The 26,387-nt window shown below is 36.8% G+C and overlaps 2 protein-coding genes across 2 annotated transcripts in view; one reads left to right on the top strand and one right to left on the bottom strand.

The window, feature by feature from the left end:
* The window catches only part of FYB2 (FYN binding protein 2), a gene marked incomplete at its 3' end in the record, with an annotated part of 138,258 nt that extends 131,195 nt beyond the window's left edge, over window positions 1-7,063 (top strand). Inside the window, exons 16-19 of the mRNA XM_082614049.1 lie at window positions 1,823-1,909; window positions 3,630-3,711; window positions 6,763-6,919; window positions 7,026-7,063. Of these exons, the coding sequence (XP_082470175.1) occupies window positions 1,823-1,909; window positions 3,630-3,711; window positions 6,763-6,919; window positions 7,026-7,063 (364 nt within the window). The remainder of the gene's footprint in view (window positions 1-1,822; window positions 1,910-3,629; window positions 3,712-6,762; window positions 6,920-7,025) is intronic.
* Window positions 7,064-19,355: 12,292 nt separating this feature from the next.
* Window positions 19,356-26,387, bottom strand: part of PRKAA2 (protein kinase AMP-activated catalytic subunit alpha 2) — a gene marked incomplete at its 5' end in the record, with an annotated part of 57,972 nt that continues 50,940 nt past the window's right edge. The window contains 3 exons of the mRNA XM_082613833.1: window positions 19,356-19,716; window positions 21,206-21,332; window positions 22,769-23,273. Of these exons, the coding sequence (XP_082469959.1) occupies window positions 19,478-19,716; window positions 21,206-21,332; window positions 22,769-23,273 (871 nt within the window). The 3' untranslated portion in view covers window positions 19,356-19,477. The remainder of the gene's footprint in view (window positions 19,717-21,205; window positions 21,333-22,768; window positions 23,274-26,387) is intronic.

Genomic DNA, 26,387 nt, shown 5'->3' with positions numbered 1-26,387 from the left:
CCTCATCCTGCCAAATTAATTAAGCTCTCTACCTAGATCCCTATAAAAGCTAAAATAAGTTGACAAAGAGTTGACCATAATGGTCACACGGCTAGCATGGGTAAAAATTGGTATGACTTATCTGAAGATATATTGTTTTATAATCATTAAAGAAAATAAACTGTTAAGCAGGCATTTGCTTTGCCTATTCCCTGCCCTCACAGCTATAGCTCCTGCCTAACAAGTCCATGCACAAGTTCTTATTAAACACTTGCTCTGTGCCTAGCACTGTGCTGAGCTTGTGGTAGGTATATCTGGAATGTGTGTCTGGATCCCATCTTTTGGGAACCTAAAATGAAGAGATAAAATGAGTGAACATCAGACAATTAGAAAAGGAGTAACCGCTGAGCTCCTTGTTATAGACTCCAAAGGCAACAGACATTGAGAAAAGAGGGTGATCGGAGATCCCTAGACGAGTCCTAGAAGTCTTCTTAAAAGCTTTCCCTAAGCTGCCTCTTTCTTTTTTATTGAAGTACAGTTGATTTACAATATTGTGTTAGTTTCAGGTGTACAGCACACTGATCCAGTTATTTTTTCTGATTATATTCCATTATAGGTTATTATAATATTGAATATAATTTCTTGTGCTATACAGTAAATCCTTGCTGCTTATCTATTTTATGTATAGTAGTTTGTTAAACCCATATTCCTAGCCCTCATCTTTAATGCTGGTCAGATGCTGAGTCCCTGATATTCTGTTGGACCTTGTGACCATAATCTGAAGGGAATTGTGACACAATGTCACTGAAAAAATTTTAAATTCCTCTGACGTAATATTCTTGTGGTTATAACTTACCCAGTGAAAAGTTGTGTTCTGATGTGCTGACACCATAGACATACAGATGGTTGATAGAGGAGGGGCCAGTTTTGTTCACATCAGTGATGAACATATTGGTTGCTTTGTCATACCAGCAAAGTAAAGTTTTAAAGCAGCAGGCATGGTGAAAGACCATAGACTTTGGAGTCAAACACACTTGGATTCAAAGCCACTGGGTTCAAAGCCACTATCTCTGTGACCATAGTAAGTTACCTAGATCATCTCTTTCCCCCTTTGTAAAACTTTATGAAAGACTACTTTAAAGGACTGTTGTAATGCTTCCTGTAAAAACCACATTAGTTGACATATGTAAAATGCCTAGCCTAAGACTTGACACATAGGGGCTCAAAAAATATGAGTTCCTTCTATAATACCCTCTCTCCTCTCTGCATCCTTTTCTGCTAATGCTAAATACTAGTTGGATTAGTCTTGTCCCACAGGGAAGGTCCATTTTATCATTTGCGTTTTAGAGGTGAAGAAACTGAGGCTCAGAAAGGAGAGGAAGTGTGATTATTAGCAGGTTGATTTCTTGCTTCTGGCTTCAATTTTTTTTTAATTTAATTTTTATTTTATATTGGAGTATAGTTGATTTACAATGTTGTATCAGTTTCAGGTGTACAGCAAAGTGATTCAATTATATATATCCACTCTTTTTCAGATTCTGGCTTCAAATTTGGATTGCCACAGATCAGGTGTTGGCAAGCTATGGCCTGGGGGCCAAATATGGCCGGCTACTTGTTATTGTAAATACAGTCGCAATAGCAGAGTTGAGTAGTTACCATAGAGATGGCATGGCTTGCAAAACCTAAAATATTTACGTTCTGGCCTTGCCATAGATTATCAAAATATACTTCTAGATGACTTTTTAATTTTTTGGTAAAACACGGTTGCCCAGAAAGTACTAATTGTTCCGTAAGGGCTTTAGTTCAATCTTAATTTACTTGCTCAAAATATTTTTCTTCTCAGGGATGAAGATAAACTAAAGACTTGGAAGCCCAAGTTTTTGATATCAAAGGAAAAAAAAGAGAAAAATGGTGCTAAAGAATCAGAAAGGTAAGCACAAAAGTACACTTAAATTACAGCTCATCTGCTGCGATTTTATACCTCTTACTAGCTGTGTGACCTTGGGCAGGTCATTAAATTTGATTTTCAGGTTCCTCATCTACAGAATGAGAATATTAACACCTACATTATAGTACAACTGAGAGGATTAAAAGAGAAAAAGAATATGAAAATGTAAAGCGTCACACACATTTATCTTTATCATTCCTGCTTTTGGTGGATAGGGAGCAAGAGAAGAATGCTAGCCAGTCCTTATCAAATGATGAAAAATTTCTAGTATTCCTTTGGGCTGTAGGAACTTTTCCCCAGTAAGATAGAACTTAAATAATACACCAGTTAGAACTTAAATGATGCTTTGAGAAGAGAAATTAGGTATCACATAGTAAGACTGATTTCCCTAAAATACAATATAATTCTAGTTATCACTACATTAGTGTTAGAAATAAAAAAGCATGTTTTATTGATTCAAGATCTCACCTTTATTCATGTGATTCAAATTCCCAGTTGGCTTGGTGGGGTGGTGATGTTTTTTACTATCTCTGATGGTCACTTAGTGCTCTGTGCTTCAGTCTTCTCAGTTGCTGGGATATGGGGCAGGAGCTAAGGCACTTGGTTTAACAAGTGTCTTGGGGAAATCCTTGTCTAAACGGTCATTGAGCTGGGAACACTGCATGGTCTGTCTGCTCTGGGAAATCTGTCTAGAAAAGTCCTACACGGGCACCCCAAGAGAAATCAGACATCAGTCTATACCAAATTTAAACTCAGAGGATGGCATAGGATGGCCCTTCCCTTAAGTTTGTTTTCTTTAAGTTTAGACTTGATGTAATTTATTTTTCCCAAGCTGGAAAGATGTATTCATTAGACGAGAAGAGCATCTTTCTACCTTAAACTTCACACTTTTACTTCTGCGTAGCATAACAAAACAGCATTCCAAGAGATGAAATAACAGTGAAATTGTTTACCTTCCCCACCCCAAAAAAAGCTCTCTAGTATTTTAATGTCTATACCTAAGTCTTTTTAGGGAACAATCTTCTCGTGCTTTTTTATTTCTTACAACAAACTGATATAATGGTTTACTTTTTTTCTCAACTGAGTAAATTTGAAAATGCAATATCGAGTCTATTATTATTCCTGTAAATTGATGTATCAATTTTCTATGTGTTCTTTGTTCCTTTTTAAATGGTTTCTACCATAACTTACTCTACCAATAAGAATTACTTTCTATATTAGTGAAACCCTTTTATTATCCCTTTATTAATCAAAGATGATGACCAGTTTTCAGAGGAGTCTGGGGAAGGGCATCCCTGGTATAAAGGCATAGAAATGACAGCCCACCGTCTAAGATGTTCCATGTAGACTTTGAATGTATATGGGAAAGGGCAGCTGGAAAGGTAGGTTGGGGCCAGATTATAAAATGCCCTGTGTACCACACTAAGGAATTTGACTTTATCTTATAGGCAGTAGAGACAGATTGAAAGGTTTTAAGCAAGAGAGTGACATGATCAATTAAATTTTAGAAAGATGACTCTGGAGGAAGGTATGCAGATAGATTTGAGGAAGGAGAGGTAACAGGAAGATGGTATAAAATTAAACACGTAAAATTATATCTGAATTTATCCTGAAATAGAATGAGTTTATGGCTTTGGAAGCTTAGAGTTTTATTATAATACACTTCACTCTACCTGCATATTTCTGCCCGCTTATCTCCCAGGAATTTCTTCAAAACCAAGAAGCAAAACTTAGAAAAGAACAGAATGGAAAGAGAAGAAAAACTTTTTAGAGAAAGATTCAAGGTACGTTCTCCTCTGAAAGTAAAAATTAACAATAAGAGGAATTTCTTTTTTTAAAGATTCGATAAGTGTGTTGCACGTCTGCCTCACTGGGATTGACATGATCTTTGATTAAACATCTGATATGTTAATTTTTTCCTGATACATTTCTGTATTATCATGCCTTCGTACATGCTATTTCCTCTGCCTGGAAAAACTGCTAAGTCATTCTTTAAGGCTCTGTTCAAATGTCACCCACACTTCCCTAACTCAACCAGGCAAAGTTACTCCCTCAGCACATTTCATACATCTATATTACACAGTATCCGTTATAACACTGATCAGGGATATTACTCTGTGTGTGTGTGTGTGTGTGTGTGTGTGTGTGTGTGTGTGTGTGTGTGTGTATTCTGAACTAAAGTCTTGAGTTCCTTCTGAAGAGATTTTTGTCTTGTTCAAGTTTTCCCTCCAGCTCCCAAAATAAAAATGGTCACACTAAATGATTAAAAACTTCTTTCATTTAGAGTCCATAGAGCGTTTTTCTATAACTGCAAAGTTCAAACACTCCTCCCTTTTGATTTCATATACTGTCACAGTGAGAATTTATTAATTTTAAGAAACATATATTGAACACCTTCCATGTACCAGACATTGGATTGACAGAAAGTATGCATCCTGCTCATGGAATCTGTCCAAATTACTACTTTGCCTAAAATCTTTCAAAAGTTCCTCATTGCCAAACAGATAAAGATTAGGTTTCTTAACATGAGATATAAAGCTCTTCATGTCATGACCTTTGCTTGTCTTTCTGGTTTTATTTCCTGCCATTCTTCACCTTGCACTTTGTGCCTTGGCCACAAATTGTTCATAGATCTGTTTCTTGAATGAAAGTCCACCTTTATCCTTGCCCTGCTATTTCCTTCCTCTAGGCATTTATCTGGTCTGTTCCAACTGTCTGGTGTACCCTTGCTACTTTTCTCCATCTGACTAGCTCCTGTTCATTTATGATGACCTAATCGAGGCATCTCCTCTAGGAACCCACACTTCCTGATTAAAGAAACTACATACCTATATACCTGAGCAAACCTCTAGCTTATCACAAAACATTAGCATTATTGCAATTACATGTTCATCAATTAAACTATGAGCTCCTGGAGGACAAGGGTATATTATCTATCCTTATATCCATACACAGAGCAGAATAGGAGTACCTAACACTGTGTAACTATCCAAAAACGTTTTTGGACTGAACTAACATAGGAACATACACAAATCCCTCATAATCATTAATAAATTCTGCTTGGACCAAAGCTGATTAGGGTTACTATATCTAGGAATTGTGATATGAAATTATTTACTGCAAACTGTGACGTTATTTGATTAGCTGAAAAACAAGTGTGTAACTATTACTTGTTGAAAGGACCCTACATTCCATCTAGTGCCCCCCATTGTAGCTGTGACACTCTGTGACACTCTCATATGGGACAGAAATCCCCATTCTCATATGTACGTGAGTCTCTTCTTCCTAATCACCTATGGTGAGTTTCCTTGATATATCTTTAGAAAAACTATACACTTTCAATAATTTTTATTCAGCTCAAATCACAAAACATTGGGTGCCCCATTTGTACCAGGCACTGAGGGTACAAGGATGGATAAAACTGTTTTCCATTTTCATTTTATGAGACAGTATGTTAATCAGAATCCATAATAAGGGTATATACAAAGTGCAGTTAAAACAGTAAATTATACATGGCAGTCATGAAAAGGTACTTAAGAAAGAAGAGTAGTTCAGGCAGAGAAAACAGTAGGAGCAATGGCATGGAAATATGTAAGGTACACAGCACATTCAGGGTTATCACACAGCTTGATGTGGCTTCAATAAAGGGGACAGAAATGGGGGGCCGGGGAATGATGGTAGGCAAAGGACTCTGAATGTCAAACTAAGAAATGTGGATCTTACCCTGAATGAAGAGTTTCTAGGACTTTATAGAAAAAGGTGACCACCTAATCAGATTTACATTTGAAGAAATCACTGTGCATTCACAGTGAACAATGGCCTGGAAAGGGTAAGATCACTCTGGTAGGCAAAAGAAAAATCTTGTGGATTAGATCCCATTTGGTATCGATTAATCATCATTTATCATCCAAATTCAGGACATTTCTGAGAGTGGAAGGAGGCACACTTAATCACAGTAAGTATTTATAAATAGAGGCATTAACTGTAAGTAGAGACTATTCCAAGCAAAGGAAGATGTTTGGCCACCCCAATTTGGTGAAGCGGACATCTGTAAATATAAGCTACATATTCTGGAACTATTATTTTCCAGTCAATGGATTTCAGTACATTAGAAGGTTGTGTACCTGTTGATGTATGGGTTGGCTAGTTTACCACACAGAAAAAAACTCCCCTGAGGTCAGAAATCAAATTCCTTAGTTTTTTCCACAAATGCTTGTCTTTAACCACCAAGGGAGAGTGGGAAATTGCCCCACACATCATTCCTACCTCTTTAAAATGTGTGTGCTACAGCTGTATGTATATAAGAATAGATGAGCCCGCCAGAGAGGAAGGGTAGAAAGAACAGCTAGAAATGCTGTGTGTAAGAAAGCATTATAAGCTCTAAAGCACTACACAAAGAAAGAGGTTTTTCTCTTTCCCTCTTTTTCTTTTTTAACTTGTCCTTTCCCAGGTTTGGTGGTGACTTTATTACTGCAACAGTTAACATACCATTCATGGTACTTAATTCATACCAATGTTAACGCCTTCTCACCCACCAGAATTCATTCTAGTACAATTAGATAATGGGTGTGAAAACACTGAAAATATGATCGTACCAAACAAATGTAGGAAAGATTGTGATAATAATAAATGTACTATTATGTCCTTAAATAACTTTTCTTTCCCTGAATATCTTGCTATTATTTTCTTTTCCCTTAGTCATTAGTTAACTAATTAATATCTAGCATCTTGAGTTTATTTTGAGGTTAGTATAGTATGTCCTCCATTCATTTTGTTACAATGAAAAAGAATGAAAACTATGCAAGCACAGTCCGATTAGGAATTTCTCCTTTCAGTATGACAAAGAAATTACTGTCATGAACACAGCAGTGGCATGTTCCAATAATTCAAGAAATGGAATATTCGACTTGCCAATAACCCCTGGAGAAGAACTGGAAGTCACTGATATCACTGAAGACAATCTAGTGATATGTCGCAATTCTAAAGGCAAATGTAAGTTACTGGCTTATTGCCCATAAGATTTCAATCACTGTTTTTTAAAAAAAATCTCAAAGCATTATAACTTTCAGATTAGTAATAGTGATTTTTATTTCTATAGATGGATATGTGCTAATTGAACATCTAGATTTCAAGTGAGTGGTTTGATTTTATACTTTAAATAATAAATTCTAAATACATAATACATTTTTATGTCTATAAGTCTCAAGGAAAGACTATTTCATATATTTAAATTCAGGAAAAGTTTTTCAATATGCAATGCCCTAGTCTATAAGGATTACTTGGAAGAGACTATTTCTGTGTCTGCCGCTCCTGAGGTTATCAAACTTCTCTACAGAGCATATTTATAAACATTTTAAAGGAGCATAAAAATATTAAACTGGGGGCTTCCCTGGTGGCGCAGTGGTTAAGAGTCCGCCTGCCGATGTAGGGGATGCGGGAATCGTGCCCCGGTCTGGGAGGATCCCACATGCCACGGAGCAGCTGGGCCCGTGAGCCATGGCCACTGAGCCTGCGCGTCGGGAGCCTGTGCTTCGCGGCGGGAGAGGCCACAACAGTGAGAGGCCCGCGTACCACGAACAAACAAACAAAAAATTAAACTGGATAAAAAGTTCCCCTGAAATCTCCTACTCACTATTCTATGGGCCTGTATTTCAAAATGTTTGTCTATTTTTCTTTTTTCTCAGGCATGAAGTTTAGTCACCTTAGGAAGATCAAGATCAAATGGTACAGTCTGCACAAGTGAGAACTAGTTCTAAGGTCTCAGTCCTGCCTCACATCAGTTTACGTGTCAGCATGAGATGGTGGAATCTGTGGAAACTTTCATCAGGAATTTAGAGGAGAAAAACAAATCCTCCACATTTAGATGTTGATTTTGCTCCTAAGCAGTTATCTTTCAATGTCCATTTCAGTATCTATTTCACTGCTGGCTCAAGAAACTGTGAAACAGTGTGTGTTGGCATTCCAGCACTTGTTTAATGAGCCATGTCCAAAGTTAGAAACCACGCCTTATGGCACCTAGTCAGTTGTGCAGATAGTTAGTTTGCTTCTAATGCTTCTAATGTTAGTACACGAGTGTTTATCATTTCTAGAAGACGTTGTGCATTTAAATTGGGTGTAATTTAACGCTGAAAAGTAAATAGTATAACCAACATCTTTTAAATACTCCAATTTAAGGTATAATCTCAAAGCAGAAGGACATTTATATACCAATTTTATCACAAAACTAAAATCAGACAAATGCTGCCCAAAATTGGTTTCTTTGGGAATAGTATGCTGAAAAGTAGTTTTTTCCTAAATTCACCCAACATTGAGAATTGCCTAAATATATTTAATAAAATTTAAATAATATATATGCCGTATCAGTTTAAAATAACCGTTTTACTTATTTTAAACAACAGAATATTATTTTGTTTATTAAATATCTATAAAATATCTACTAAAATAATTCATAGGTATTTTTACTTACAGAAAGTAAAGGAACATAAATAAGCTGAGCTGTAAATAACATTCTAGTTTTCAGATGATGTACACTGCCTGCTAGGGTGATTCTGCCCTTCAAGGGTGTGATCCATGGCCTCATCCTTTCTACTGTGAGACTTTTTTTTTTTTTTTTTTTTTTGCTGTATGCGGGCCTCTCACTGTTGTGGCCTCTCCCGTTGCGGGGCACAGGCTCCGGACGCACAGGCTCAGCGGCCATGGCTCACGGGCCCAGCTGCTCCGCGGCATATGGGATCCTCCCAGACCGGGGCACGAACCCGTATCCCCTGCATCGGCAGGCGGACTCTCAAGCACTGCGCCACCAGGGAGGCCCCTGTGAGACTATTTTTTAAGCTTCTATGTTCTTTTATCTTCTTTTTCTTGTTCCAAATGGCACGTGCCAATAAAGGCCAAGCTCATTCTAGAAGACAAGGATCAAAAGTATTCATAAAGTTTAGAGAGGAAGATAGGTACACAGATTAGTACAAATAACAACTATAACACACAACATACAGGTGACACTGAAGCGTCATCTTTAAACATATTTGCTAGACAAGACACAGAGATGGAAAACTCCATGCTCTGCCTGGTGACCAGGAGGAAATTCAAGGAAAAGGAGTATAGTGTATCTGATAGGAAATGGCAAGTGCTGGAATGCGGTAAGTCAGGGCTAGAATGTGTCAAGAGTTCACATGGACTTTTTTTCCTTTACAGAGTAGGAACCATTCAAAGGTCCTAAGCAGGAAGACAATGCCAGGTGTCCGGAGCAAAAAGGAAAAAAAAAATCATGGCAATGTGGGTGAAAGATTATGGATGACAGATTAGAACTAAGAGAGACTAGTTATTTTTGCAATATTCGAGGCGTTAAGACCACTAGACCCTAAGACAGCAGCAATAGAAATATATAGTTTCAGGAGCCCCATTAGAGGTAGAAGTGAGAGAGAAAAGGAATTAGGAAGTGACACTGAGATTTCTTTTCTGGGAGATGAGATTAAGGCTGGCACCAAAGAAAGACTGGGGATATATTTCTGCTTGGACCCCCACCCCCCCCGGATTGAATTTACTTCTCAGTGAGAGGCAGGGCAACCAGGCAACAGCAGCCCTCTCCCACACTGTGGGCACGGTAGAAGAGGAGGACACGGGACAGGTATGGCCCATGGGCAAGGTGGTAAGCCAGAGGGAGTACCGGGCTATGTTGCACAGACACCATTCCTGCAACAATTCTGTACAAAAGAGGATCAGAACCCACATATCACACTTGCCACCGCACCAAAACATGAAGTAGCTTAAATCCTGAGGTGGCAGTGGGACTACATTTTTACCTGACATAGGTTTGTCCCATGCACATTCCATCTCATCACATGGCCTCTTATTCTAATTCCATGACTCAGCTCTGAGTCTCCATTTCCTCATCAGTAAAGCAGGGCTAATAACACTCACCTTGTCTACTTCTCAGGGTTGTTGTCAGGCTGTAATGTAATAATATAAATAAAAGTGTCCTAAAATCCTTAATACAAAATACTGTCTAAGTGTTGTTATTTTTAGTACCTGGGCTTTTCTGAAGTTGGAAGATGCTGAACACAAAAACAGGTTTTTGAAATTCGAAGGTTAAGACTTGAAAGAATGGCTAGGATGTAACAATTTTACATAGATATACTTAACAGGCTTTGGAAACTGAACACTTTTCTATGTTTTTTGAAGTATAAACCATTTGGTCTAATATAAACTAGTACCTAATTACTATTTATTGATATGGAATACATTTTTAGGAAGAACATTCCATCCACATCGAAGTAGTTGTTTCTATTTCGCTATCAGCCACATTTCTTCCATTCTTTAAATCACAGCACTGAAACTAAACTTCATACACTATTAATCTACAAGGTTCTTTAATGTAAACATTATAACTAAAGTTTCAGTAATGTCTCAAGCAAATGTCATCTGTCTCCTAGAAACCCTCATCTAGCAGAACATTTCAATGGAAAAACTGAGTTTCTATTTTACTGTTTAATTTTGCATAAAAAGAAATCATTAAAGATGACAACACTCCGTTGGGTAAAAGACAGCTTACAAAGGGACTTGACCCTAACAGAGGCTTCCACTGGGCCTCTCATTCATTTACAGGCCGGGCCACCAGCAACCTGTTAATATGCACCACTAAAGCTGTCCCTTCCTCCTTTTGAGTACCTCTGACACACTTGGTCTTCCAAGTCGACATAGCATTCTCTTGAGCAGGGCCTCTCCCGCACATGTTCAGAACTTTTAAAACATAGATTCTGAGGGGAAGAAGAGGAAGAGCAAAAAGTCAATATATAATGACAGATTCCTAAGAAGTGGTTGTTTCAGGGTAACAGGGTTCGGATGATTTTCTTCAGCTTCTTCAAACTTCCTGTACTCAGATTTCCTACGATAAGCATCTATGACCCATACAACTTAGGAAATAATAAAGGAAAAAAAGTATTCGCTAATAACAAATCTGTTCTTCTAAGTTTGGATAAAGTAAATTGAAATCTTATATAGCTTGACTTTGATGTATTTTTAATGAGAGCTAGCATATATTTTTCCAAAAGTTGCTTTTAGATATATAAATATGGGAGGTGACCATCATAAGCACATAGGACCACATCTACATTGCTTGTTCTCTATTCTCAGCAGCCTTCAGTGTAAAATTTTGTTGTAAACCTGAGGTCTTCTATGGTAAGCAGAAGTTTGGCCTCCGTGATCTTCGTGTCCTGGTTTTAATACCTGTAACTATGTTATGTGACTTGGAAAAAAGGGACTTTATAGATGAAATTAAGTTTGCTAAGCAACTGGCCTTAAATAGGGAGGTTATCGAAGTGAGCCCTATTTAATAGCATGGGCCCTTACGATCGGAAGAGGAAGGCAGAAGAGTCAGCCAGTCAGAGATGTAGCGAAGAAGAGGCAGGCGACATTTGAAGCATAAGCCCCCTGTCACTGGCTTTGAAGGTGAAGGGAGCCATGGACCAGAGAATGATGCTGGTCTCTAGAAGCTGCAAGTGACCCCTAGCCAAGAGCCAGAAAGGAAATGGGACTGCAATCCCACAGCAGCATAGAACGAAATTCACCACCAACTTGAATGAGCTTTGAAACAGACTCTGCCCCAGAACCCTGCCCTACCAATGCTTTGGTTTTCAGCCTGTGTGACTTAATGCAGAAATACCAGCTAAGCCCATCGAACTTGTGACTTACAGAACCGTAAGACAATAAATTTGTGTTAAGTCACTAAGTTTGTAGTAACTTCTTATGGCAGCAATAGGAAACTAATACGATGGCTAAAGTTAGAAACTACAGTGTACAACAAGGAAGACAAAAGTGGACAAAGATGGTATGGAATCTCCAAGGAATCACAGGCAGCCAAGTTCTACAATGGCTTTGTCTGTAACTATTAATTGAGTTGCAGAACATTAGCTTAATGACTGAACAGAACAAAACAGCTTTCAAATTAACCAGAGACTTTAATTTGATTTTGTGAAAAAAGCTTATAAGTAATCAGATAGATAGGCTGCTTTTCTCTTCTGTGTTTGTTACCTATGAGTTTGTACAGTGCAAGTATTAACTAGGGAGAACCTATAACTATGAAATGCTGTGTAATTCAAGAAGACATCTTTACCACACAGTTGCTGGAAGACATTCTTCCCACTGATCATTTAACACTCACAAAAAATACATAACAAACAAAACTGAACTTTGAATCTATGGTTATTAAAACACAAAAGCACTAAGAGCCTGGTCTTTTTTTTCCCCTTCCTGAAATGAATTAGAGAAAATGATCCCAATTTCAACAGTTAAAAAAATTATTTTAAAAGATATGTAATCAAGTGCTTCAGTGGGTAAATGCATCAGCCTATGGGATTTTTTTTTTCCAAAGATGGGCTAAGAAAGAATGAATGCAAAGTGTTCTTGAAAATTTTTTGAACAATTAATATCCAATCTTACATTTTCTTATGATTGTCATGGACACAACCTAATGGCTGTCAACTTTCAGTTTTGTTTGTTGCACTCAAAAGTCACTGTATGATATTTAAGCATACATGATACAGAACACATTCTTCCTAAAACAACATTAAGATTACTATGCTTAGAGTTCACAGTTCTCTAACAATTTTACATTAAACACTCAAAACATCATACAACCATAGATATTTGTGAATAGTCTGGAGAGAAAGCTGTATTTTGGTACATTAAGGCATCTTCAGCCAACAGTTTAAGAAGTTCTGAGTATCTGCTGCAACAAAAGACAAATTTGATATTTGGATGTTTGATACTTTCAAGAAAATTTAAAAGTCCCTTAAAATAAGAATACCATAATTTGTGAAACTGTGGTCTTAAACATTTTTACCACTATATTCTTACCACATCAGACTTACCTAAAATCAAGATACTCATCCTATCAGTATCAAAGATATCTATTTAAAAAAAAGGAAGGGATTTACATTAAATATGATGGTAAGTCCTGTATTTTAAACAAGGGCTTTCAGTTTCTCACAACATCTGTGAGGTAGGTTATTATCCACATTTTGTAGATTAAAAAAACTAAATGAGGTTAAATGACTTGCTGCTGTCAAGCAGCCAAACTGAGAATCAGATTGAAAATTAGATTTTGTTCTTTGCTCTGCATTATTTCTTTCATTTACAAACTTTTTAAAGGGTTGAAATATAAAGACTGCTATTCACTGCATTCATTTTAAAAACATGAAAAGGCAGCCAAACTTTTACCAAGGTGACTTAAAAAGTGAAGCAACATAAAACAAACAGAAAAACACATTTAGTGACAATTTCTGACAATGATAGTGAGGTCTGGCCAAAGGAACCTGAAAACAAACAGGCAAAAGCAAACAATGTGACTGTTTGTGGAGGAGAGATTTAAGGGAAAATGAGAGGCATTAGGGAAAAAAACACAGTTTAAACAAGTTTTTGACTAATTAATAGTCCTACAATTCAAGAGAAAAGGCACAATTAATTAAGGTGTTTTTTTTTAGTGGATCTGTTTTTTCCATCTTAGGAAAATGTTATCTGTCTAGAAAAATGGACTTTCTTTGTAACAAAACTTAAAAAGGACTTTTAGCTGTGAAAAATGCATGCTTAAATTAGCAGCAAAAATTAAATATGCAGTTCTCCTTGGCTAGAATGTTCCTATTCCTCCCTTGAAATTTTTTTTTCTTCAGTCTTTTTTTTAATACATCTTTATTGTAGTATAATTGTTTCACAATACTGTTAGTTTCTGTTGCCCAACAAAGCAAATCAGCCATATGCACACACATGTCCCCATATCCCCTCCCTCGAGCCTCCCTCCCATCCTTCCTTGAAGTTTTAAATCTTCACAAAGTAGCAAACCGCGAATTAAAAAATTCCCACTGTATGAACCTTGTCAAAATTCTCTGTATGTTCAAAAGAGTTGTCATGCTAGGATATTCTATAAGCACTTCACTTTTTTCCTGGAAAGAGCATTCTGCTCTCGGATTTCCTTAATTGCACTTTTTCAAATGTAACTTAAATTTACTTACCCTGCTTGTCCAAATAACCGTGAGCTACTTCCATAATGTCTGAGCTGCTTTACATATAAACAGTAGTTACCAAAAGTCACATACACAATCATGGCTGCAAACTGGCATTGCTATGCAGGCTGGCAGTAAACATTAACATTGGCTCATGAAATTAGTACAGTCCCGCAGTCTAACTTCTAGACCCAGCCTGATTCTTATCAGGTTATGAATGAAAAAGTTTAATTAAAACTCAACAGAGTCTAGACTGTGGGTCCCGTTCTTTATGTTATTACTGGTCGGAGGCATCAAATGCATTATAATTATATAGGGAAAGGCTGGTAAGGATGCCAGCAACTTGCTTAAATAAGATACACTTTTAAAAGCTCAAACATAAATTACATTTCAAATTTTTACAAGGTTTAAAAGAATCCATATCAAGCCAATAATAATTAGGTAGTTTGTGAATAGAAATATACTCTATGAAAATAGCGTCTTATCATCTAATATGCATATAAAATGAAAAATTATCAATCTGTATATGAAATCAAGATAAGCTTAATTTCGATTAATAGTCAAAAACTATGATTTAAGATAGGAGTTGGGGCTAGTTTTACTTTCTAAAAAAATCTTTGCTATGAGAATCATATAAATAAAGTTAAGGAAGAATCATGTCCTAAAAAGTTTCTTCAGTATTTTTTAAGCACCCTCAATAACTTAGAAGTACTTAACAAAAATCAATATGCTAATCATAAATACTTACGATAATTACATCTAGTTAGTACAATCAACTGGTTCAAATAATTAAACTAAAAAATATTCAGTTAAGACTACTTCATGTCACTCTAAGACCTGAAAGCAATACATCTTTATTTTCATTACTCAACTATGCAGATATTTCAGTGATTCAGACTGTTTTCCCCCAGAGGAAGCGGGCATATAAAGAGCAGTGATCATCATTGAACACTTGTATGACATTAAAGCCTTGTGAAGAGCTTTCTGGTCCTGCTTTCTCATCTGGAAAATCGTTAACTCACAAGGTTACTGTAACGTATTAAATAAGTTAATAGAAGATATGGAGGGTCTCTGGATCTAAAAATCACTAATAAAATGTATGGAACACTTCCATCACTCCAAATTAGTAATCTTTTGCTTTATGGCAAGTGCACATGACATTTTAACATGTTTGATTTTCTGGATGATTTTTACCATTTGTATTCCAGGGAGGCAGCTGTATTTAGAAAAATATTTTAGTATATACCTTCAAAACACCTCACCAAACAAATACAGACCATTCACACTAGTATAAAATCTCTAAATGAGTAAAAAGTGAGCACTAATACAAATCATACGAAAAGGCAGAGAAGACAGAACTTTAAAGCTGAAAGGTAACTCAGAGGTCTTTTAATCTATCCCTCCCACTTCAGAGGTTACAAAAATGAGGCCCAACACAGGATGTGACTTACAAATAGATTGCACAGATCCCTCATCCAGAATTTTAGAGTTTCTGAGAACTATTATTAAAATAAAGTACATTCCCTATTTTAAAAGTCACAGAGTGTCAGAATGATCAGGTAAAGAAGTGCGAAATTGAAAACGTGGAGGTCTTTAAAAAGAAATAAAAACAGACAAAACTGTGAACATGTCTAGCATTTAGATATTGAGATTTCACAGCCATTAACAGGATTTAAATTATTAACCAGTGAATAGACAAACATGCAGTGTCTATGGTAGGCACATTCCAAGACCTTATATTTTATAAATGGAAGGTGCATTGCTTATATTAATTCAATATACTGTACATTTACAGATAAATCCAAATAGTCAAAAAATCTGTAACAGTTGTCTACGATTATCTTCTCAATTACGTCTCATCTAATAAAAAATCAATTTGTATTCCCTGAGTACAAACTGGCTAGGGAATAAGAGAAAGCAAGCCCGGGATTATGTAACTGTCCCAGGAAACCTATTTGCAGAAAGGGGAGAATTGTCTGTACTACATACAGCCAATTCCCTGACATGGAATACTGTTATTTCTGAATAATTTAGGCTCTTGGATTCTCTTTATAGCTGGCAAGTATCAAGGAATGCAAACACTAGTGGTTAAAAAAGTGTCTCAAAAATTTGTTGATGAAAACAAAAGCCCAACTTATAACAGTGTGCCTCCCTCCCTCCCAACATACCTAATTTGGGATGTTGTTTGTTCCTTCATTAAAGAATAACAGGAATTAGATCTAAATGTGGCGTTCTATATATAAAAGTATTTAGAAAATATTCACTGATTATACTTTCTGAAAGTAAGAATCAATGTTATTGACTCATTACCCACAGCCATAAGCATTAGTTACTAGTCTCTTAGACCATTTTTAGAAGTAATCTTGGTTAAGGTTTTTCAGTTATCCATTCATCACAAAAAAGAATAAATTTTGCTCTCCACAAAATACCACAACCTGATTAAGAAAATCAAGGTGCTATGAAACAAGTTGTAGACATATAAAATTCTACGAATCCAGCATTCACTCAAGATGAATATGTCTACAGGCTAAAATGAAATTATTCTGATTTTGAACCAGATTCTCTCCAATAATTGATAAGGGAAAAGGAAATCTTAATTTTATTCTTATCTACCCATTATGGCAACCTGGTACAATACTTTTCTTAAAATAGTATTTTTCAAATACGTTTTTTCCCAGGGGATAGTAAGTTTAAAACCATGTTTAAATTAACCTGGGCAAAGCAGGATTAAACAGAGTTAAATGGTTTTCTTTTTTTCACAGAAGGACTGGTCAAAGTCTTTATGCCCACATCCTTTATCATCTTCAAGCAGGAGAGTAACATGCATCATTTTCCAAACATGCTCAATGAAACCCCTTTTCTACAGAGCATCTGACAGAATGCAGTTTGGGAAATGCTATTCTAGAACCAGTATGGACTCCATTTCCATGATATAGCTAAGACTTTATCTGTAGCCTAATAATAGAAGCTCTCCTCCAGAATCTTAACATGAAGAAACTGCTCCTACCCCAGGTCTGTCTACCACATACCACATCCACAATTACCCAGTTTACAAGACTGAAATGTGGGAACTTAGCAACTGATTTCTTTCCCTCTCCCTGCTCATTAGCAACAAAGAGTCTCCTATGAAAATGTTCTAGCCCCGTTATGCTGGGCTGAGCCTCCTGTACTCTTCTCTCTACAAACAAAGTACTATGCCATCTACATTCACAGAAGAGCTGTGCTCTAAAAACTTAAGGACACAAGAACCCAAACTGTGACCCTTGGTTCTCCTAAAATTCAACAGATGGCTATCAAAATGTAGATATTCATAAATGCTGGTAAGAATGAGAAAATAGTAAATAACTTTTTAACTCTTAAAAAACATGACAATCATCCATTTAAAGTAATTTTGATATAAGTTTCTAACATTTGATTCATTAAAGAAGCTAAAATGCCACTGGATTCCTTCCGTTTCTCTGTCTTCAAAATTGTTAGGGATTTTGTCATTGGGAATAAGGAATCAGATTAATTCCTCATTTTGAAGGTCACCCCATTCATAGGCAAGTATTATGAGGTGGCCCTGCTTTTCCCAAAAGAGGTATTTACACATTTGTTGAGGCCAAAATTATGCCATACCTATATGCAGCAGGACTGCTTTTCCCTATAAAAATATTCACAAAAAAGTATCCTTCGATGCCACTAGATGGCAATCTTTCAAAGGTTTAAACTTAACACATCTTAACTGCAACCCCACCCTCTTTCCCAAATTGGCTAATAAGGATTCCTTGTACTTTGATATTAAGAAGTCAGGCTTAAAAGTTATATAACACCATTTTTAAAAAGTTCTGCAAAACAATATGATGTGACACACTGCAAACTCCTGACTCAAAGCTCTTTAAAGACAGACATACTTGTCTTTCATAAACACAAGAGAAATTTGGTCTAACATTCTCATTTGCTTCTTGGTAGAAAACACATTATTTTTGGCAAAGAGAAACCTGTCAAGGCAATGTCAATTTTTGTTTTCAAGAGCTTAATCTTTTATAGGGTAAGTCAGGTGAATAAGATTGTTAATTATAACATATTAAACAAGACAAATGAATAAATACAAATTCGATAAATTATACATAATTTTAAAATTAAATATTTTTACTAAAACAAAATATAATCAATGGGCTATTATCTACCCTGCTGTATACAGGTTTTTTGTTTTTTTAAAAGCCTTAAAAAAACCTGTAGAAAGCCAAAAAAAAAAAAAAGTTTGGTTTTTCATTTAAAAGCACTGGTGCGAATACATATATGTATATATGTAAACAACACATATATTTATTCAAGAGAGAATTTTTTGAATGTTTAAGGCTTCCCTGCCCTACCAGGTTCAACAGTGAAAGTCACAGTCTACCGAGCTTTGGAAGTACACAAAAGCCCTTAGGGCCAGAACAGTGTTTCAAACTGGATGGCTAGCAACCAAGATATAGAACAAAGAGAGAGAACCAGAAAAGATTTCAAAGCTGAGTCAATTAGCCACTAGGATCAAACAACAAACAAAGACAAAGGTGACTAGGGAAGGTGAGGGAGGGGGGTGAATACAGTAACAAACTTCTGATGAATAATTAGCATTATGGGATGCAACAGGACACACACATACACACATACTCCTCACCACCACACACAATAAGAGATCAAAGATAAGAGTTCTCTTTAAGAGACTGTTGGCATTTTGCTTTGTTTCATTTAACTGTCTATTTTATCATGCTTGGTGAAATACAAAAATAAATAGAGTGAAAAAGAATTTGAGAAACGTAGATTTTGAAGGCATGTTGTAAAATGATATAAGTTTATGAAAAAGACAAAGGTGGTTGTAATTCCAGATGTTCCAGTACTGAGTAGAACCTTGAAGGCTCTTAAATATGTTATTCAGGAAAATCTCAAGATAAAACCTCTAGTTGGTTATAGCTGTTTTTAAGGAACCTGGAAATGACCGTTACCTGTTTCAGGACCACAGCCCTTCTGTTGAACACTTGGCAATATTTGCAAAAACTGCTAGCAGAACTTGGTTTCTGAAATTTGGGGGGCTGGTTCTTAAGATTTCAACATTTAATTACTATCTTACTAATGTTTGGGCTATTTTTTAATCTTCTTGTGCATAAACACAGCTTAAAGCCTGCTGAAATTTAGGAAGCAAACTGGATTTATCTACACTAAACAGTTAAGCAAGAAGATGTTGCCAAAACCCCCTTTGACTGAGATGGTTCACCAGTAAAGGTGTATTAATCATCTGTAGTGAATCCACAATTTTAGATTAACAATAATCTTCATCAGTGTTCACGTATTAAAGATACTACCTATGTAAATTTATCATAGGCAAAACAGAATTACAGAGGTCTACAGTAAATAAAATGCTAGACTTTTTCGTTTTCACTCATTTCAATGGCATTGAGCGTCCCCTGGAGATAGTCACAGCTCTCAACCAGTACTGCCGAGTATGTGATATCCATAAGTAAAACAATAATTTAAAGAATATATCTGATTTTCACAGTGCAAAAACAGAAAGATAGAAACTAAGGAAAGATCATCAACGGGCTAAAGTAGTGATCAGACTGGCACACATTTCAAAAAACTCCATGGTGTGACTGCCCAAGCGAGGTGGAACGGAAGACGATGTGCTCCCGATCAGGGAGCCCGTGAGAGAGCCAGAGAGCGAATGGCTCTCCGCAGTTACAGAATCCAAACTGGATCGCGGTCTGTGTAAGCCAGCAGCAGAGCAGGACCGCTGGGGCGTTGAGGAGCCAGACCTCTGCTCCACCACCTCATCTGCAATGGACCAAAGAAGAGCAATTTATATGAAAGGTACATTTGCCCGAGCCCTTCCTATGAAGATACCTTATTCAGAATATTAAGTAAACACATCTGAGCAAGGGCAACCTGACAGCAAATGTCATGTTTCAGTGTTTTAGGAGCAGGGGGTGGCAAAAGCTTTTCCCTCCCACGATCATAACAGACATCACTAACCAATCTCAGCACTCCCATACGGGCAAAATGTGACTCCTAAATCCTTCTCAACACAGTATTCAACAGTAACCTTGAAATCAAACTGATATCCCTTTCATTTGAAGAAAGCACACCTTTGGAGGATTATTTTCTTGCATTGTATCAACAGAAAAAAATCATTAAGATAAAAACAAAAGTTACCATTGCACTGATCCTTCAGTGTACATTGCAACTGCCTAGGGGAAGGGGCAAGGGAAATCTTGGGTAAAATGCAGATTCCCAGTTTCCCAGGACCCATCTCCAGAGATTCTGATTTGCTAGGTCTGGGAGAGTTCCTAAGAATCCTCTTTTTAATAAGAACTCTGGGTCATTTTGATGAAGGTGGTCTGGGGACCATATAAAGACAGCTACAGTTGATGGCAGTTCAAGAATAAAGTTTAAATGCTGTTGAAAACAACTTCCCTAACTATGAACTCCGTTTTCCTCTGGTTCCATCCAGCAGTGGACTCTTGGTTTATTCTGCTTGTATCCCACTTGGGCCCCTGTGTGGAATAAGCACATTTGCTCAGCCAGGTTTGACTCAGGTTTGACTCATGTCCAAGGACATGACCACCTCCGTTGACTCCTCTGCCTCCTGGATGGCCATGGGCACCAAAATCCAGCCCAAATCCCAGGAAAGGCCTATCTGGATACCTTGGCCACCCAAGATGAAAGAAGCTGATGAAGAATGAAGTTTAGATATTATAATGCTTACTGATAAAAGATAAATGGAGAAGTGTGACAAAGAATCTAACAACATCAGCTAATTTTAGGTAAAAATTGCTTTCCTGTTGTTCCTTACTTTTCTCCACAGGCAACACTACAAATGACTTTTTTAATACGAAGGAAGCACTTCTTTTGGAGAAGTGCTAGATTAGAGATTTTCCATGTCTTCAATCCTCTTTGTTTCACTTACATTTTTTTTTTTTTTTTTTTTTGCTGTACGCGGGCCTCTCACTGTTGTGGCCTCTCCCGTTGCGGAGCACAGGCTCCGGACGCACAGGCTCAGCGGCCATGGCTCACGGGCCCAGCCGCTCCGCGGCATATGGGATCCTCCCAGACCGGGGCACGAACCCGTATCCCCTGCATCGGCAGGTGGACTCTCAACCACTGCGCCACCAGGGAGGCCCTCACTTACATTTTTAGTTAAGTCTAGATTACTTAAAAACCAGTATAGAAGACCTACCCACCATGTCTTTGAGATGGTTTAATATCTTGTCAACTAGTGCCAACTTTTATCTTCTCAGAGCTCATGCCTGCATGGCTTCCTTACCATCAATGCTTTTAAAGTCCAAAAGATAGCTTCTATTGTCAACTAGGTACAGCTGTAAGCTCATTTTCACATAATTGCCAGTCACTGGATTTCTCCTTCTTACACGTAGATGGTATGCATTCACTACCTAAAATGAAAAATCTTTAAGGAAAAACATTCGAAATAACAAACTACAAAATATCTCCCTTATTCTTATTGCAAAGAATAATATCAAAACAAATAACTGATAGAGGTGGGGTAGAGAGGGAATTCCTGAATGATCTTTTTTTTTAACATTACACAGTAATTTAGTATTTATTTAATCCCACTAACCATACTGTGTACAACGGTTAAAATTCAAAGGGAACTCAGACTCTAGAGTCCAGCCTTCTTTCCAGATATGCCTCCACTCTAAACCATCAGTAATATTTTGGTTGCCCAAAGGTATCAACTTGGATACCTTTACCTATGAATATAGAATAGACAGAAAAAGGACAAATAACATGTCAATGGTTTGAATCAGGCACTGTTAACAGGTACTGCCACAAAATTTAAGTATCGTAGTAATCTGTAAAGAAGATACTATTTGCCTTTTGAAGATAATAAAACCGCAACTCAGATAAAGAAGATTCTGGTTTTTAAAACATCTTATCAAATTGGTTCCAAAAATTTCTCAGTAAGAATTTTAAAGACATTAACATCTCCTTTTTAACTAAATAAAACTGCTTCAGAAAAGGGAGGTATGTTTTTTTTTTAATGGATTCATTCCATGTACAAATAATGAAATAAAAACATGTCAAGTGAATATTTACATGATATGTTTGAAAATTTTTTTCTTCCGCTAAAAGTACATTCACAGTCCTCAAGAAAGGAACAAGAGTAAAAGATACCTGAAAATAAAAAACTGATTTTTCCCCCACATACACTCAAATAGAACTGAAATGAATTTGAGTACTAATAAAAAAGTAAAATGTGGGCTGAGAATAAGAAAAATATACCGCAACTAAGGACTAAAAGAACAAGCCAAATAAGACAGATTTTTCTCAACTTACAGAAAAGTATTTGTTTACTGAATAAATATGTCCTGATGGTATAATTTGTATCAACCACTTGCTGTTACAGCTACTGGCAAAAAGAAAAAAACCCTCCCTTAAAAAGGAGAGAGAAAAGTAAAAACACAGTATCTTTGAAGACACCTGACTTTTTATTGTTATGATGCATGCTGAAACAGGTTTTCAAGAGATTTCTCAAGAGATTCAAGAGATTAAATTCTCAAGAGATTTCAAGTTGATTAAAACTTTGTTTCTCAGCCAAGAATGCTATTCTATAATTTAAAAAATACATAGGTCCCCAACATTGACAGTTCTTCATCCTTACAGAGATTTGTTTTTTGTTTTGAATGTACATGGTACACTATTGGAACGAATGGGATTTATCAGCCAGAAGCATCAAGACCACTAAATTCATATCTAAATCAAAACCAACTTTTTTTATTGACCTTAGTACTCAACTCAGCAGCTCAGAGCAGCATACTACACAAAAAATGGCTTCTACAAATGATCTTCATATACTACAATTTCCTACCTTCCATTCAAAATCCAGCTGCTTCATAGCTCGGTAAACTTCAGCCATAATGTCATATGGTTTGCTTTGACTTCGGATTCCAAGATGCCACTTGGCTTTTTTCACAGCTAAAGATTTAGGCTTAGTTGTATTCAGTGCATCCAACGGACATCTTGCTTTAGGGCTGTCTGCTACAAGAGGTGGCATCCTTTCTGGATGAGGTTTCAGGCCTGGGGGAATATGCATGGTACTATCATCCATAAAAGAACCAGTTGGGGGACTAGAGGCGAGGTAGAACTCACTGGCTTGGTTCATTATTCTCCGATTGTCAATGATAAGATGATAAGCCACTGCAAGCTGGTCTTGAGGGTCACCACTATATAAACTGTTCATTACTTCTGATTCTGTACACTCAAATTTTTCACACACTTCTTTCACAGCCTCATCATCAATGACGTTAGCATCATAGGAGGGGTCTTCAGGAAATAAGTAACTGGGCAAATCTTGTTTAAACCATTCATGCTCTCTAGGAAAAATACCACAATACACTATTGTAAGAACATGCTTTGGCAAGTCCCGAACAATTTAGACATGGGGTAATACAATATAACAGAATCAGAAAGACCTGGTCTCTAGTCACTTTCTAGCTATGGGACCCTGGGTAAGTTGATTCATCCCTGCTCTTGAATAACTATGATTATTCAGACTTGGGTATTTAGCTGACATTTTCTCAAAAATAAATGAAACGAGCCTGTCACGTCAAAGGAAACAACTGGTAGTATTTGTTGCCAATCATAAAATTCAAGCTTTCAAGCAAAATGTTAGAATTTTGTACAATTTGTGTCTGTCTCCAAGAGTTTGACAGCTTCTCAATACTTAAAGACTACTACTTTTATCATGAAGAGGATAATGACTCTAATTTGAAATTATATAATAAAATGTGTCACCATTTGGAACATCAGTCTACCTCAATAACCCAATATTTTCCATATGACCAATGCAAGATGTTACAGAATCATACATGGGCAAAAGATCCACTCAAAATACAGAATAGACCAGTGGATTTTAATGTAATAAAGTACAAAAGTTCACTGATATGTTTTATTATTTGATATTGCAATTAACATGTTAAGCTTTGGTTTAATATCAAAGAAGAATATCTGTAACAATCTGAAAGGCTATGAAAATGTTCCTCCCTTTTCCCACCACTTATTTGAGATCCGATATTTTTCCTAGACTTCAACTAATACAACATATTGCAACAGATGACTGAAGAAGCAGATAATGAGAACCTAGCTGCTGTCTCTGACTTAGAGGATTTGAAAAATGTAAAATAAAGGTACTCTTGTCACCATATTTTCTTGTTTTGGAAAATAAGGTTATTTTTCATAAGACATATTATTCAGAAAAACATGTAGTAGGTTTATTATTATTAAGTGAATTAAATATCTTTAAAATTTCTCAGTTTTGATTTCTAATATGATATTGATAAATATGACCTATATTTTAAAAAAAACTCTTTGGAGTCCTCAATTTTAAGACTGTAAAGGGGTACTCAAACCAAAATGTTTGAGAAGAGAACCAGTCTCCTAGATCTTTTTATTTATTTATTTATTTATTTATTTATTTATTTATGGCCGTGTTGGGTCTTCGTTTCTGTGCGAGGGCTTTCTCTAGTTGTGGCAAGTGGGGGCCACTCTTCATCGCAGTGCACGGGCCTCTCACTATCGTGGCCTTTCCCGTTGCGGAGCACAAGCTCCAGATGCGCAGGCTCAGTAGTTGCGGCTCACGGGCTTAGTTGCTCCGCGGCATGTGGGATCCTCCCAGACCAGGGCTCGAACCCGTGTCCCCTGCATTAGCAGGCAGACTCTCAACCACTGCACCACCAGGGAAGCCCCAGTCTCCTAGATCTTATTTTCTCACTCTTCTGGGCCTTTGCACATGATGTTACTATTGCCACCCTAGAATATCCCACCCCTTTTCATTTAACTAACATGTACTATTCCTTCAAGATTGTGTAAGCATTGCTATATGGTAAATTGGGCACTCCCTAAGCTAAATTTAGATCAGTATATATTTTAACTGAATGCCTTCAATTGACTAATTCGTTTATGAATATTTACTAAGGACATACCGTGCTAAAAAGGCACACTCCTTCTCACAGAAATTATATTCTAGCTGAATACAGATTAAACAAACACTCTCAAAAATGAATATATAGTTACAAATATACAAATATAAAAATCCTGTGATAAAGATTATGAGTGAAAAGTACAGGGTAAAATAAGAGTATATAATTCAGAATGGGAGGTAGGTGATCAAGGAAGCCACATTTAAGCAGATACCAGAATGACTAGAAGTCAGCTAAGCAGAGCTGGGGAACAGGTATTCCCAGCAAAAGAAACAATATATGCAAAGACTCTGAGATAAGAAAAAATTTTGCTATGTTCAAGGAACTGAACTGAGGCCACACTCATGAAATCATAATGAGTTACGGGTTGGAGTGGCAAGAGATATCAGGTATTTCTGAGAGCTGTAGGCTATAAAAAAGGTTTTTGGATGAACCTTTGGGTGATGAAAATAACTAAAAGATTTTAAAGAGACAGGTGTGACATGATCTAATTTGCATTCTGTAAAGATCATTCTGCTTGTGATAAAGAAATTGAATTGAAAAGATAAAAGATAAGGGTAATAATGATGAGGAGGAGGAGGATGCTAGTGCAATAGCCCAAGTGAGAAATGATGGTGTGCCAGGCCTTGAGTATACACATAGAGATGAAACTTCTACAGCTTCTAGTAGATGACGCTATTATAACACTCATACTTTCTTATAGTTGTTACAGTTTTTTTTCTTAATCCTCCCCACTAAACTGGGAACTCCTTGAAACAGGGACCATGCCTTATTCACCTGCATTCCAGTACCCAGTACAGAGTAAATGCTCAATAAATGCAGAATAAATGATGAATAGCCAATGAAGTCAAAAATGAATTCATAAATGTGTTTAATTGCTATATCATGATAATAATAAGCACTTAAATAAATGTTTAGTAATAAAAATGACTGGTGAACACTGATTTTTTCAAAAGAAATAATAGAAAAAAATAAATTGTTACACATCTAACGTTTTTAAAATATCAATGACAAACAGGGAAGATGAACACTTTTTTTTTTTTTTTTTTTTTTTTGCGGTACGCGGGCTTCTCACTGCCGTGGCCTCTCCCGTTGCAGAGCACAGGCTCCGGGCGCGCAGGCTCAGCGGCCATGGCTCACAGGCCCAGCCGCTCTGCGGCATGTGGGATCCTCCCGGACCGGGGCACGAACCCGTGTCCCCTGCATTAGCAGGCAGACTCTCAACCACTGCGCCACCAGGGAAGCCCAAGATGAACACTTTTGAATGAACTCCAAAAATTCATTCTTCCATAACAGAAATGAGATTACTAGTGAAAGTTGTCAAAATCAACTTTTTCAGAACTCTGGAAATTAACCAAAGGCCTGTAATAATCTGAGGAGTGTTTGTTTAAAAAATTGGCCGAGTCTCAGTAAGAACAGAGAGATTTGTGACACTTTAACACATTTTTCACCAGAGACGTATTACAGCCACAGGTGTTAGTCTTAGTTTCTGCAAAAATCCCCCAGTCA

This window comes from Mesoplodon mirus, assembly GCF_964341445.2.
Source record: "Mesoplodon mirus genome assembly, chromosome: 3".
NCBI classification, from domain to species: Eukaryota; Metazoa; Chordata; class Mammalia; order Artiodactyla; family Ziphiidae; genus Mesoplodon; species Mesoplodon mirus.
This window is presented reverse-complemented; position numbering and strand designations above follow the sequence as displayed.